This window comes from Pleurodeles waltl, chromosome 9, assembly GCF_031143425.1.
Source record: "Pleurodeles waltl isolate 20211129_DDA chromosome 9, aPleWal1.hap1.20221129, whole genome shotgun sequence".
NCBI lineage: Eukaryota > Metazoa > Chordata > Amphibia > Caudata > Salamandridae > Pleurodeles > Pleurodeles waltl.
In genome coordinates, this window is record NC_090448.1 from 138,513,250 (window position 1) to 138,529,247 (window position 15,998).

At 41.6% G+C, this 15,998-nt stretch overlaps 1 protein-coding gene across 2 annotated transcripts in view; it reads right to left on the bottom strand.

Annotated features, from left to right (window-relative positions):
• Positions 1-15,998, bottom strand: part of BICD2 (BICD cargo adaptor 2) — a 297,533-nt gene that overhangs the window by 32,396 nt on the left and 249,139 nt on the right. For both annotated transcript variants that reach the window (XM_069206428.1, XM_069206427.1), the window contains exons 3-6: positions 8,444-8,596; positions 6,131-6,580; positions 4,302-5,306; positions 2,000-2,151 (exon numbers count right to left, since the gene is read on the bottom strand). In XM_069206428.1, the coding sequence (XP_069062529.1) occupies positions 2,000-2,151; positions 4,302-5,306; positions 6,131-6,580; positions 8,444-8,596 (1,760 nt within the window). The remainder of the gene's footprint in view (positions 1-1,999; positions 2,152-4,301; positions 5,307-6,130; positions 6,581-8,443; positions 8,597-15,998) is intronic.

The window sequence follows — 15,998 nt, forward strand, 5'->3', positions numbered from 1 at the left end:
TTGGTAATTCCAAGTGTTCAATAAAGGGGCTTCTTTCCTAGCACACAAACGAACATAGAACAACTCGTGCAACATAATTAAGAAAACAAGATTTTTTTTCTGACCTTTATTTACCTTAGACCATGACTGCAACTCAGAAAAGGTGTTGCTGCTAGCCCATGAAGAAATGACAGTCAGTCTTTCTCAATTACAAAGAATATTCCTTATTGGATGCCAGATGGTCGCTGCTCCTCAGCGAAATGTGAGCCCATTATTTTTAATGTGAATGTCCTCGTAGCAAAAACATTACTGACCCAAGTAGTACCTCCGGGCAGAGCGCGAATTGAACCTAAAGCACTCGGAGGTCACACTGGAGCTGCTGCATTTCCAGTTGATGCTGCCTAATGAGCCATCAATGATGACTGCGGAATGTTTTCCCAAATGTTAGCTGTCTGCCCTATTAGGACTTATACCCAGAATCCTTAGCGATAGCTCTATTTGGTTATTTTGTGTTATCTGTTTTCCCAGCATGTTTATCTTTTGGAGGACGGCAAACATCTTTAAAGGTACATTTTTGCATTTTCACGTTCAGTTTTCGGAAACCTTGTCAGCATTCGCTCCCCGAGCATCTAATTAATTTAAGACTGAGGCGTAAACATTTGTTATCTAGAAGGCATGTGCAGTGCCAGGCCAGGAGGCTTGAACCCGCAGCGTCAGCACTGGCCTTCGACACAGTCGGCTCAAAAGAGCCGATGAGGGAATCTTCCCCGTCACGTCCCAGTGACCGAAGACTGTCAGCACATCTGTCCAAATCACGCTGCTCCCGAGCCGAGAAGAGAATGGTGCTGGGCCTGCAGCAGTTTAGAAGGCGCTTCTTCGTCCAGGAGGCTGAAACTTCCTCTGTCAGCAACCAGCAATAGCTGTTAGCCGCAGCATTTCAAGGAATATATTCACTAGGTGGAGGCGGGCGGGCCCTCATTCGCATCACAAGTCAGTGCAACAGCTCTTTTGTGTTGCTGAAGTTGTCCTAGGTGGGAAGGGTATGCCCAGAAGGGGATTCCTTGTTCACTGTGCCAATTTAATTTAGTCAAGCTAGCCTGTCTGATGAAGGGTGATACTCTGAAACTGGTCCCAGGATGCTTGTTTCCAATCGAGGGAAGACCTGGCCTGGCAGATCGGGATGGACTGTTCCATGGGGAACAAGGTCAAGGCTGATTTGCATATGGCTGGGTCCAAATTGGGGTGGTATGGTGAGCAAAATAACGATGGATTCAGCACTCCGTCCATCATTCTTTTGTGTTGCTCTTTTTCAAGACATGGCGAGATCCACCCAAACGCGAGGCATTGTGTGTATGGTTTGACGCGTGGTGAAACGTGACAGGTAATGAGAAGGTTTCAAGCAGAATCCTTGGTTCATGTCAAGAGAGGATCTTAATAACTAAAGAAATTATATGGAAAATAAATTGTGTTTTGTTTCAAAGTCCCGCTTAGGCCCAGGATCAACCAAGGTCTATTTAGGGGTGCCCAAAACAAGCACATTTCTGCTGTGAATTTTTCTCATCCATAGAGTGAGATTTGCTTTCACTGTATAGATGCAACAGCTAACACGCAGGGTATCCTAATAACTTACCAAGCAGCAGTCAAAATTAGAAGATAAGCTTATGGTACAATATGTATGCGATTTATGTAGCGCCGACCTAACCAGACCTAGAGGTTTAAGCAATGGTAACCCTCAAACACAATACAGTACTATGAGTTTGCAAATTCGAGCTATCAAATACATTGTTGCTCATTTATCATTGATCCTTAACATCTGTGTGACAATTTGAACCCACAAGGTATTTCTTGCAAATTGATAGCCCCTGTATTACAGCGACTGTACGTTTACTCTAGCTTGTCAATAATAACAAAGGACATACTGTGCAAGGATTTGGTTCTTCACTCAGCTATCTCACAATTTCTACCACATTTATAAAGTATTCGACACGCTATCTGCATGCATGAAGGAGAGATCACTCGCCTGGTAGCAAACATGGCTCTCAGCGAGGAGAATGTAGCAGCATCTTCTTTGAGGGCCTTCAGCTCATTGCGCAGCTTCATCATAGTCTCCCGAACCATTGCCTTTTCGTTCTCGTACTTGCCCTTCAAGTTGGCCAAGGCTACCTCTGCAGTCTGTCATATAAAGAGAAAGTGGAGGGACACAATCACAACATGCACTCCTGCAGACAACTAGTGCACAAACAAGGGACAGCATCCATTAGTAATACAAATCACATTTCTTATATGGATCCACATGACCATTTTAGCAAAATCATTGTATAGTGAAATAAGTTTATTTTTGCAATATCATAAGTTCTCATGCCATATATATTTATCAAACTTCTCTAAGGTACATAACAAAGAGCATTCCTGAGCTATAAGTGAAATATAATTCGACGGCACTACCATTTAAGGTCAATTCTCTGAAAAAAAACTGTAGCTAAAAGAGTCCCATCCAAATTCTGACCTGGTAACTCAAAACAACCATTAGCATACAGCAAGATAGTAAGAAAACTGGCATTTTTCCAAATACTGTCTTACTGAATCTATCTTCACTACTGATTTCTGATACCTTCCCTTAGGGAAGATTCCAAAGAAAAATCACACAGATTTATTTGTGGACTCCAGATGAAAAACTTTCTGATGCTCAACACATACGCCCAGTGTTGCCAGTGGTTATGCAATCATTACTGATTTGATCTATATTGGTAATTTATGACTTGATTTATCCTGCCAATGTCTGCATCATGTATGAGAGTTGAGTCACATTTGTCAAATGAGTGTATTCAAATGAGGAACAAACGAGGAAAGGAAAGAGGTTGAGAAAAAGATATGACTGGAGAGGCCCTGGAAAAATGCACCTTGAAGCGTGAAACAGAAAACGTTAATGCCAACACAATGAGCGAAGTCAACATGTAAGCGTTTGAGGAATTTGTGAGATGGACCTTTAAGAAACAGAAGAAAGATAAACCAAAGAGGAGAAAGTGATAGACATGTTTTTAATTTTAGTTAAAGACCCTACTGCCAAAGCCCTACGGCACAAGTTGTGGTATACAGGCCCATCAATTTTTGGGTGATAATGTCTTCCATTATCTAATGGCATGAATTTAAACTGAAATGTTACCAAAACGCTCTTTTGCTTTGAACGATTTTGCATCTTTTGGCATCAGATTTGAAGACAGTGGTGATTTCCCTTGTTCAATCTTATCCACACTGTGTTAGCATTACAGTTTTTGGTCTACCTAAGTTCTTGACTTCACAGATGTAGGCAGTTCAGAATTTAGCTGACAGGCTTATAGGGGGGTTGAGAAAGTTAATTATGTGACATCAACCCACTAAACACTGTTCTGAGTTTTTTGGTTTCAAGCAATCTCATTTAATTTATTCGCTCCGATCCATAGAGCAGAGTGTGAAACAAGCATAATCTCTCTTCACGAATATGCCAGCCTTTATAAGCTTCTTTGCCCACGTCGATGAGAAGCTAAGCAAGCAAACAACTAAAACAAAGACATGTGGAGAGAAATGTACCAAAACCACTAAGGCCTCTATGCCTTAGGCTCTAGACTATGACATTTTTTTTAATGGGAATTACGATCTAGCAGATCATTTACAGGTCACCCAAAACATGGTTGGTTAGGCACACTTCATGAGCAATTATTATACCATTTATGTTAATTCAGACAGCCTGCTGCTGAAAAGGTGCACAGGAGTAGGTACACTGCATTGTGCACTGAAGAAATACTAATATGAACAAAAAGTGGGTAGAAATTAGGAAAATTAAAAAAAGTATTCTACTGTAAGGGAAAATATAATTGAAGGGCCCAGCAACCAAACGGAATCAAACGTAACAAGTAAAATGTATGCACATATATGATACATTGACAGGAAAGAACAATTCCCACACAATGAACAGTTATGGTTACTGTGGTTCAGGCAACAATACACATTGTAACATTGACAAGAAAGTGCATTTGATTGTGACAGGGCAGTTGGGTCTGTTTCCTCTGGCCTAATAGGTTTAATGTCCTAGGAAACTAAAGCTAAATCAATGCATCAGACATTTGCTGCTATTTCAGGCCTATTGCAATTATCAAAATGCTTGGAGGCTATCGAGATGAAAAACAAATTAAAAATAAACATTTTGATAGCAGATAACCCCCAAAGATCAATGTACATTCCTGTGCGTCCTTGATATCTGGGACTGAAATGATCTCCAAATACATATTTAGCTAACAATGTACTATTTCATGTGTCCACGACTATGGTCATAATGACTTGCTCACCTGTTTGTTGGCTTTGAGGACAGTCCTTAAAGTTGCGATCTGCTCCCTCTTGGTGCTTAGCAGAGACTTCAACTTCAGAATCTCCTCCATGAGAACATCCTTGTCCTTGTCTCCTGCAGCCCCAAACTCCTGGCTGGCAACCTGTTGCCGTGAAAGCTCAGTTGTTCTATCAACAGCAGCCTGCAGGTGTTTGATTTGATCGCGAATTATAGCAATGAGGTTATAAATGTTCATCGGCTCTCTTCGAGGATCGGACACTGGAGACGGGAGCGGTGAAGCAGGAGACACAATCCCTTCTCCATTCCCATTCTCTGTTAACAGAAGACCTTTAGAAAGAAGGATCGGAGACCTTCGACTGCGACTCTCGGGGCTGCTGCGTCCTCCTTTACCTTCTTTGTAGTAATCCAGCATCACCCTGTTAGGTGTTTCGTTGTTGCACATGCACACGTGGTTGTACAGATTGGCCAATTCTTCACTGAAGGTAACCAGCTCATCTTGAGCCACAGTGAGGCTGCCCTGGGTTTCTCCAGCCACGTCACTTACTTTTCTCAGTTCTTTCTCGAGTCTCACCAACGTGTCTCTGTCTTGCCTGGTAGTTCTTTCAAGGTAGGCAATTTTTTCGGTCAATGCAAGCGATTCACTGTCAAATCTGCCCTTCTCCTCCTCATACTTGGACCCACATTCCTCGTATTTGGTCTTAATAATTTTAAGCTCATCCTTGAGATCGCTAATCTCCGAGACAGCCACCTTGTATTTGCACTCCAAGATTTCAGGACCATTGATGTCCACTTCGTAATAGTCTCCATCCTCGTGACTATCCCGCTCTTTCTCATTGTCAAGGGCAGACTGCCGCTCTTTGCTGGCCTGCAGCTTTTTCATAGCGTTCAGGTTCTCAGTGAGCCTGCTGACTTTGTCATGCTGTTCTGAGAGAGCACCCCTGGTGTTCTCCAGCTGTTTCTGTGATTCTTGGAGTGTAGAGAATAAATTGATCTTTTCTCTTTCCATCTGCAACGAGAACAATTTATAGTGAACTCCTTAAAAGTGGAGAATAACCATAAGAGCCAATGCGTAACAAACACACACAATATACACTCTGGGAGGCAATGTACAGGATTAAATAGTACGTTATTAATAGGAAGATCAATAAACTAACTGAAAAGACAATCTCAGAGGCTAGAAGGATATAATTTCCCTCAATGGTCTCTGCAACTACTTCCTACAGGGAAGGTTTATTGAACTAATTTTTGACATGAGTTTCTTATGTACGTAGGTTTATAAATTTGTTTGTGTGATTCATCTGATTGACTTTGAAATGGTATTTGTTTTTAAGATTTAGTGGCAGTATACCTATCCACATAGCTACCTCTACTGATGGTAGCAGCCACACCTAGAGTCAAGCTTTTTCACACAGAGATTTAGAGCTGACCTAGTGCTAAGTGGGGTGGATGAGAGTGAGTGAATCTCTTCCGTTCACTCCATATCACAGCAGCTAAACACAAGACACACACAAGAAGCAAAACTACAATTTAGGAGATAGATGTAGAGATGCTTAGAGGGAGGAATTTCTGCGTCAGGAAAATGTTATGTTTCCTCATTGTATGAGAGCTCAGGAGATAGTAATGTACGATGTTAAAATCCACGTTATCATCACAAACCAGTAACAAGCTGGCCCCCAAAAATATAAAATTAGTATATCACAATCTGTAACAAATTTATAGCATTCAGATTTACAGTCGCATGTATACAGCATCCTATGTTTTGTAAATATCTGACATAAGAACAACCATTTTTAAATAATGCTTAGCTCCTTGAGCTACACCTGGTGTTACCTGCATGAGCTGTTGTTTCAGTTTTTGGATTTCAGATATATTCAGCTCGCTCAGAAGGTCGGAGACCAGGCTCGGTGCTGGTGGGAAATTGTCATCTTTCTTTGGAGTGGATACTTTATTGTCATTGTTCGTTTTGCTAAGACAGTTTTGCTCAAAGCCATTCATGATGTCATCATTATTGGGCTCAGCAGTTTCATCACTGAATTTTAGTCCATCCAAGGAGATGTTCAGGTGGTTGGTGTACATGGTGTCATTGATGTTCATGTAGTGCGAGAGCTCCTTCCGCAGGTTGTTCTTTTGTTCCCGCTCGGTCTTCAGTGTTTCCAGGGCTTCTTCTAGTTGCCTTTCTGAAATCTCTTTTAACCGTATGGCATCTTCCAACTGACTGTTTAGGAACTCTGTTTCTTCTTCGAGCCTTTTAATTTCATGCTTGAGTCCTTCAAACTCCACCTTAGGGAATGAAATAACAATTAAAAAATCTTAAATTGTTTAAAAGCTAAAGTGAAATTATCTCAGGCACATCACTGTTCTCATCTCAAGCACACATATGTACTTTGGTCACAATCCACACATGAAATAGTATTGCCAGCATTCAAAACAAAAACATCAAGTGGAAACCACTGTCTGGAAAATCTCAGCTCTGAGTTTACGCACAGCATTCAGAGGATTAAAATCATTAACTACAGGTATTAGGAATGAACTTACTGATCTGGAATGGGATACAGAGATGCAGAAAGCTTCAAGAAGTACCATGCAGAGTTGGGATGCCTACATTCCAGAGACAGTTACCACAGAACTGCAAAATAACCTTTTGCACACTGTATTGGAGAGTTATCTGTGTTCAGGTCAATGTGTTAATGTTCTACTTACTAATTGTTATACTATTAGACAACATGTCCCCACAAAAATATATTTTGGAACAGCAGTGCCTATTACACTTTCAGTGGACAATGAGTGACCTCAATCGTTACACTGCAGTACACGGAGGCTGGTGCACAGTTGAAGGAGTATTTTTTATCATAACTATTTGTGCATGTGGTGGATTTTAGCCCAAGGTCACAGTGATGTACCTAGTGTAAGACAATAGTAATTATAGTTGAGATAGTGAGTGACTTGAAGTGTCTTCAATAACATAGGCCACCAAATTGCTTTTATATGCCACAAGGCAGGCAACAAATTCAGATTTTGCCAACTAATAATTTTTTGCATGGTACATGTACATGGTGCACAAGGAAGAGATCCTAAAACAGCACTTTGAATGCACTAAGCGTTACTGTGTTATGGAAAACTACTCCAGAGATTTTAAAAAGTTGTTTTTGGACTACATTATTTGCAGTACTGGCAATGCTAGGGGCCTCATTATGAGGTTGGGGAGCTGACCGTCGGCTCGCCAGCCCCGTAAAGAGGAGACCACCGCGGAGCTGGTGGTCTGCCCCCCTGGCCCTATTACAAGGTTTCCACTGAGCTGACCAATGGAAACCTCAGAAATCTGAGGTTCCCACCGGTCAGCCCAGTGGAACCCAGGCAGTGGCACTGGCCTTGGCTCAAGGAGCCAAGGCCAATGCCATCGCACAAAGGGTGGCCTCCAGCACCCTCAGAACACAAGCTGTCTGCCATATCAGACAGTGTGCAATCCAAGGGTGCTGACCACCACTGCAAATCTGGCGGCCAGAAAACAGCCACACTCTTGATGAGGCCCGAAGTGTTGTGTGAGGAAGACCCTTTGAGATAACTTGGTGAAACTTGATGTTACTATGATGCAGACTTGCCCACTGATTATGGCTTCATTTATATCATGGGCATGACACTTCAGAATCCCCATTGTATGCAAATTGAATATTAATTTAATCTGGATGTATTAGCAAAGGATTTCCCTTAAAGGAAGTAAAGAACAGCATGCGAAAATTATTCAGAAGTAAGTTTATAGTAATATGTAAGCACCTTTAGAAATATGCTACTTGGTACCACATGTATACAAAATAACTTGGACCAAGTGTTCCACGACAAACTTTACCAAAGTAAGGTGGAGAGGGATAAAGCTGCACTTCAGTGACTGGTGCTTGAAAAATTATAATCATGGCATCTTCTTGCTGCCATAAGCACAAATAAATGCAAAGTTGAAGATTAATCATAGTTCTGGTATTGGATCACAATCTTCTATGTCCTATTCCGTCAGTGGCGTTTTGCCAAATCGCAGAAGTGGCTCTTTATATGTGCCATTTTTTGAAATAGGTATATATACACATTAGCATTAGCAATTCTTCTGTGTTTACATCACTCATCAGTTACAGTGTTTGAAATGACAATGCTTGCCTGGTTCTGCTTGAGGATGGACACTTGTTTCTGGAGGCAGATGTTTTCCTCCTCGAGTTCAGTGTAATCCTGTAGCAATCGGGCTTCTCTGAACTTGTACTCCTTGATGTCATCTCGCAATCGGGCTCTTTGAACCTCCACATTCTGGTTGAGCTGCAATTAAAATAATTAAACATTACACAGAGAATGGGATGCCTGCAAGGTACATATGCAAGGAAACAGAGTGATAGCATGGGCATTACTTAAAAGCTTAACTGAACCTTCATTGCTTGATCTTGCACTGGTAGGAGGAGAGAACATTTGAGGTCCTGCATTTCACTAAACAAAATAAGTCCAAGAATTCTAGTCATGGGGTGTTCAACGAAGGCTTATATAAAGCAAAACGTGTTTCACAAAATGTTTACAGAGTATGTTTTGGACATTCATCTTGTAGGCAGATAATTACAATTTGGTAATAGGAAGCATTTACCCTGCAAACCCATTATCCTTTAGGGCCTGTCACCATCATAAAATATTTGCAGAGGCTGCAAATCACAGGTCGGGCGGGTACTTTAAATTTTTCACAGTTTTAAAGTTAATAAAATAAGTACCATTAACTTGCACAACTGTTACACTAATGTATGAAAAAACAACTGTATTTCTAATATTTCTGACAAAAATGTAACTTTAAAGAATACATAAATCATGGACACTGGTACTCTGAAAGGCTAGGTTTAGTTAAAATGACACAAAACAACAAATACATCACAGATCTAACGTTTTGTCCTCCTCTCGGACTTTCAACAACCTGATAATTGCAGGAAGGAAAAGAACAAAGAGTGGAAATGTCAGAAAATAAAGTGGACACTTTGAGCTCAGTTTACTTTCTGTTTCTCGGCCTATCATGACCCAAGAGACCAGAAGCAGCCAGGACAAAGCCAGGTGTACCAGAGAACAGATAAGCCTGGGTTAACATCTCCTACCTCCCAAATGATAGCCATTTGAAAATGATAAATTTGTGAAGATCCTTCTACATGGAGGTTGGTGCATTAGTACCATGTCCACCCTTTACAAAGGGCTCCAAGTGCTGAAAGGGAAGTTATTTAGAAACTGGTGTCCCCGCTGGTGTCTCCTGCAGCATGTGTGTGACAATCACATTTTTTTCAGCCGATCAATTTCAACACTGCACTCTGAGCCACCAGCTTCAGTGAGCAGACCAGCACAGTTGGATCATTTCAAATCTACTGGAATAATTGGCAAAAGGCAGGGTGCTATTTATGCTAGGCCCTCAATTTGAGAATTCTCTTATGAGGTTGCAGGCTACCAGACAGCAGAGCTATTTGGTTTGCTAAAGACATCTTGGGGACATTCAGAAAGTTGACCTAGGAATGCATTCTGCCTGTTGCTTGCCATTAGCTTTGTGGTTTGTAACTCATATTTTCTTGCTTCACATTTGCTGGCTTTATTTTTTTTAGGCTGACCATCTTGAGTTTTGTCCTTTCCTGGCCAAAACCTGATTTACAGAATCCTTCAGAGTGCACACTTTCTGTAAACAGGTCTGTAAATCTTGTTCTTATCTCATCACATTTGCTGTGCTTTCTAAGACCAAGGTCAAATGACAGGCTCTGTCTTCTGGGAGCTTTATTTGCATTTCTTTCTCTGACTTTAAAGTGAAAGAAATTATGTGACAATCTTGCTGGATAGTGGGGGTACAAAATAGTTTTTTTTCTAGTACACAACATTTAAATGAACTGTGCAAGTATTTCAGAATATATAAAAATTATGAGTGCCCAAATGAAGCACATTTTTTGTATTTCTAAAGCATGTTGGAAACAAATACTTTAATATGATCAAAACAAATCATTTAACTAAGTGATGCAATTTTCGCACATTTTGCGCTGTATAGTTTAATAAGTAAAACTTTATGTCTGTGCTAATGTAATGGTCCTTTCAATTGAAAATGTGTTGTCTGTAATGCCAGTGTGCTACCACATTATGAATACTCCACTATCTGCCACTCTACTCTACACCACTCCACACTACTCTGCACCAGTACACTATACTGCACTCTGCACCACTCGACTCAATGCCACTTCATGCTACGCCACGCTTCTCTACTCTACCCTGTACCACTCTACTCTACGCCAATGCACTCTTTGCCACTCTACTCCACACCACTGCACTTTTCACCACTGCACTCTAAAGCACTCCAGTATAGGTCACACCAATCTTCTCTGCACAACTCCACTCAATGCCTCTGTAGTCTACGACATTCTGAAACACTACACTGTATGCAACTACACTGTATGCTAAAAAAAACTTTCTGCCAATGCTCTGTAACACTCAACTCTATGCCCCTGCATTGTATGCCAATCCACTGTGTGCTGCTATAATCTACTCTGCACTCTATGCCACTGCGCTCTACACCACTTTACTCTATGCCAACTCTATCCCACTCTATACAACTACACTCTACCCTGTACCACTCCACTTTATGCCACTTTACTCTGAAACAATGTACTCTACGTCACTCTACTCCACTCTGTACCACTCCACTATATGCCACTGCACTCTACGCCATTCTACTGTTAACCACTGCACTCTAGGCCAATGCACACTCCACAACTGCACTCTACTCCACATCATTGTACTCTATGCCACTGCTCTCTATCCCACTGTACTCCACTGCACTCTGACTCAACTCAGCAACACTGCACTTTCCATCACTGAACTGTACACCACTCTACTCAGCACTGCTCCACTCTGCGTCACTGCAGTCTATGCTACTGCACTCTGCTCTGCCTGCTCTATGCTACTCTACTCTGCACCACTCTATCTACTGCACTTTATGCCACTCAACTCTACTTTGCCCTCTGTGCCCCTCAACTATATTCTGCTCCACTGTCCTCTGCATCACTCAGCTCTACCTCACTCTACTCTACTGCACTCTATGCCACTCTATTCTTCATCACTCCACTCTGCAACGCTCCACTCTACGACTCTGCATTGTACGCCGCTGAATTCAATTCCACTGCAGTCTACCCTACAATACTCTGCAACACTCTATGCCAATGCACTCTATGCCATTCCACTCTACTCTATGTCACTCCAGTGTATGCTGGTCTGTGCATCTCTGGACTATGCCACTTCAATACAGGACACTATCTGCCACTCTGCTTTATAACACTCCACTGACCGCCATTCCCCTCTACAACACTCCGAGCCACTTTTCTCCACGCCACTAACTTTTAGACATGCTGAACAGGAGCCACACTGGTGCACAACATTGCTAAAACACATTGCATGGACCTACTGGCTTTTCCACTGCTTATTCATTTATATCACTGTTCATGTGTCCCTCAAACACTTAAGGTACATCAAGAGCTGGATACTTCTTTAAGCGACATACGCACATCAATGTCTGAGAACTGGGAGGAAGTGAAGGTAGTGACACTAGGCCAATTGCAAGCATTGGACTCGAGCACATCACTGCACCCAGGAAGATTCCACCATTTTGAATTCCACGTTTGACAGTTTGCTGCTGTACCTACTCGGAGAAACTAGGAGCTGACCTTAAAAGCTGGAAAAAGCCATGCCCTCCGAAACATGAGGACAATGTGATTTCCAAAGTTGTCTTTATTGTTTACAACTTCTATTCTTATCAGTTTAAAAGTATGAGGTTATATCACATAAATAGTTATGTTTTGCGGCACCTGGGTTTGTGGGAGCTAGGAGGACCGTCAGAAAAAGGTTAATGAAGCAGCACTTGAACCCGTCAGCGGTATTTGAATTTGTCAGTGGTAATTCGTGCAGCGCTTGACGTTACCAGCAGATTCCATTCTAACAACTGGGTTTCATGGCTAGCAGTGGTATGTCAATTAATTAAACGGTTCTGCAATAAATGCAAATACCTCAGAAAATGCAGTACTAAAAAAAATGTGTAAATAAATGTACACACTGCTGAAAACCTGCATACATTTATGTAGTTTCATGGATTTCCAGGACCCTCAGATTGCTCCCGGAAATGTATTTTCAAGAGCGCTTGTGTGCCACCATATACAGACCAGTGAAATGCCACTGTATGTGGGAGAACACAGGGTGGAAATATACAAACTCCACTATCCTCATGACACATAGGGATGTAAATACTAAGTTGCCACTCTGGAAATGGCTTTACTTACGCTGCTCTCATGAGTAACTATCCATGGTAGCAAGATATATTTACAGTGCCTGTGACCATACACCAAAATATATTTGTGCATATCCTCCAACGTTTTTAATTGTCAACCTACAAAGTGCCAGGTTTCCTGCTCATTAAACTGGTGGCTTGTTCGCAAGGGTAAATCGAATTAAAAAATGAGGTGAAAATGTGTCGTGATTGAGATTACGGGGGTGCACTTATTAATAATGAAGCATAAGCGGTGGCACAGGATTTGAGGAGTCCATTGCACTCAAATTAGGGCTATTATTTAGCACTGAAACGGTCGCAAAGGGGTCATTTGCATTGTTTGCATTACCGCTGGCCCTGATTCTGTCAGTCTGGATCATGGAATTTGCACACCCACATAAGGTTCCGATAATGCACTCGAAAATGCAATCCATTCCATGTATTATCAGTTTGCAGGTGAGATCCACAAACATCAAACTTCAAGAAGTAGCTGCAAATCACCGAGTCCAAGACGTCTGAATGCTGCAACATTTGTGGTGGACCAGCATCCTACTGCCAATTTATATCACATATTTAACAACCTCTTTCCCACCAAGGCCTCTGTCCCTGAACCCAGAGTGCAATCGACCATGACTCACGCCTGTGATACTCATATAAAAAGGGTATGCAACACAGAGGTATTATCCCGTCTTACTGAGCTGAATTAGGAAAAAATTATAAGGATTAGACATCTAATCCTAGTATTGACTTCCTTGCAATGGTTTTACGTTTATCACTTTATTTTGCAGATATATGAAAAAAGGTATTAAAAGTGAAAAGTAATAAACAGTAACAACATTTTAACTGTGTGGGGCATGCAGATGTGTAAAAAAAAAACCACAATAAGTAGAAATGACTCATCACAAATAAAATAAAATAAAAGCAACATCAGCCTACTAAAACCTGGTACTAAAGTGGACTACTTTTCAGGTGGATGTGCACATGTGCATAAAGATGATTCAGTCACTCATAGCAAAGAAAGCAAATGGGTGAAGTGGACGGAAGCAAAATGTAAATGATGAGTTAATAGACCAATGGATTAAGAAGGCTGTCTGTAAACGCTCAAAATACATGGACTAAAATGAATGCCCCAAATATTCCTTCCCAGTTAAAAGAAAGGGAAAATTCAAAGTATATGTTACCGACCCACTCCACGCACCTTAAGTATGCAAAGAAGGGACATTGTTTGACTGCTACGAAATGAGTAACAAAGGCGACGTAAAGCTGCCAAGAGCTTGTTACTGTGCTCTGAAGGCCCCCTTAGCTTCATCAATTTGCCCCAAGGTGCACCGAAAACGTGAATGCACACCACAGGACAAATGGTCACGAATTTGTGATAAGATTTGCAGCTGTGAAGGCCATGGCTGATGCGATACAACACAATGGCATATTCGAGTATCCATCGGCCATCTCTGAGCGAGGTTTCCAATACACTTCCTAACAGGATCTAAACATGCTGAAGTAACTGCATGGCTAATGCCTAGGAAATATACGTTTATGTACACACCCAGCATATACTGGCATATTTTGGATATTATTTGCTCATGTCTTTAGGGTCAACCAGGCAAAGCCCCAAACCAGTGGATGGATCACTGCCATCCCTAGCACGGATCCTAAGATCTGAAAAGCCTATCTCTTTTCCTGTTTCTTAATCCTTAAATCTGTGATACGAGGCTTAACTGTTTGCTATTATATTGCACACAGATGCCCCATTCAAGAGGAAGACAATTACAAGTTAAGAAAACAATTCAGGAGAAAATAAATATCAAATTACACATACAAAATAAAACCATGAATATTAAAAAATAATCAATATTAATTATAAAAAATGCACATCCATAAGACGAATACTTCTCACATTCATTGCAGGAGGGAGATTTTTGTTCTTAATGCACCGTTTCATATTGGACTTTTTTCAACCTTTCATTAGAGTAGATTTTCAATTTGATTTCGGATATTAAAGTTATCCATCTTGCATAAAATAAAACCGCAGGGACATACAAGTAAAGTTTCATACATCGGCTGACACCATTTAAAATGGAATTTCCCCAGCCTTCTCACCTTCGAACACTCCAATCAACAACCCGCCTGAATAATGTTTCAGACGAGCCTCTTGCTTCTAAACAGATACACCTCAGCATCCATCAAGGGTGTTGAGACATGGACCATATGCTGCTGTCATTATTCATCAAGTATGCCTCGTTGCTTCATGCAAAGAAGTAAGCGAAGATACACTGTGCCGAAATACACAAAATGCACTTGCATGACCAAAACCCATTTGCAATTGGAAATTCTACACCCCGACTCACCCAACCACAATAAATGGAATAGTCTGTGCGGAAGACATACCTATGACATCAAAATGTTGTGATCACGCTTTTGGGTTTTCACCAACAGTTTACTCACCCGGGAAACACACGTTAAACAACTTGTGTGAACAGCTTGGGCAAAAAAAGCATTGGCAAAATCAATAGGTATGCATCGGCAGAGCCAAAAGATGAGACCTATTGGTTTTGCCACTGCTTGTTTTAAAAATTATGTCTTAGTTACCGAGAAAAAAAATTCCTTGAGCAATACAACTGCCACATAATTAAGGCTACTGCTTTCGTAGTATTGTTTTCCACATTGCAACTTGTATTCATCCATATTTCCTGTTTTCAGATTATATTTGTATTTATCCATTATCACTGTTTGTTTTGCAACAACAGCACGTTTTAATCAGTCTTTTATTTAAATGAAAACCATATTCAGGTCTGTAGGAGCACACCACCCTCTCTTGGTCCATGCTGGCTGTTGAAAATAGTTTTTTCCAATCCTAAAAGCTTTTAGAATGCACCAGCATTCAGAAGGCAAATACCAGCAAACAGCTGTGCTAAAAACCATGACAGAAAACATTGTCATGCAGTAGCAGACACCTCCCTGGCCCAGCCCTGCCCCTCCCTGTTCTGCTGGCTGTGCCTGAAAATTAAAAATGAAACGATAGTGGAACTATTGTTTCATTTTTCATCTCCTGGCTCTTGGCCAGGGGGGCGACACTCCTCCGCGGAGCCGCCCTCTACTTCTCCATTCATGCCTGCCCACCCTCCGCAGGCAGTGTGCTTCCACATCCCATGCCCTCTGTTGTCCATGTGGTTCCCTATCCCCATCCGTCTGCTGTTGTCCATGTGCATTCCCACAGTCCACGGCGCACCCTCCATTGACTCTGTGCTTCCCCGGCCCGCCAATCTGCTTTGTGTGTGCTTCTCCGTCCAAAGCTGTGTTGCCTGACTGCTTCTCTGTTCTTGCTCAACCTTCTCTCCCAGTGGCGGACGGTAATTTTAGGAGGGCGGGGGGTGGGCGGGAAGCACACTCACACTCATTTATTCAAGA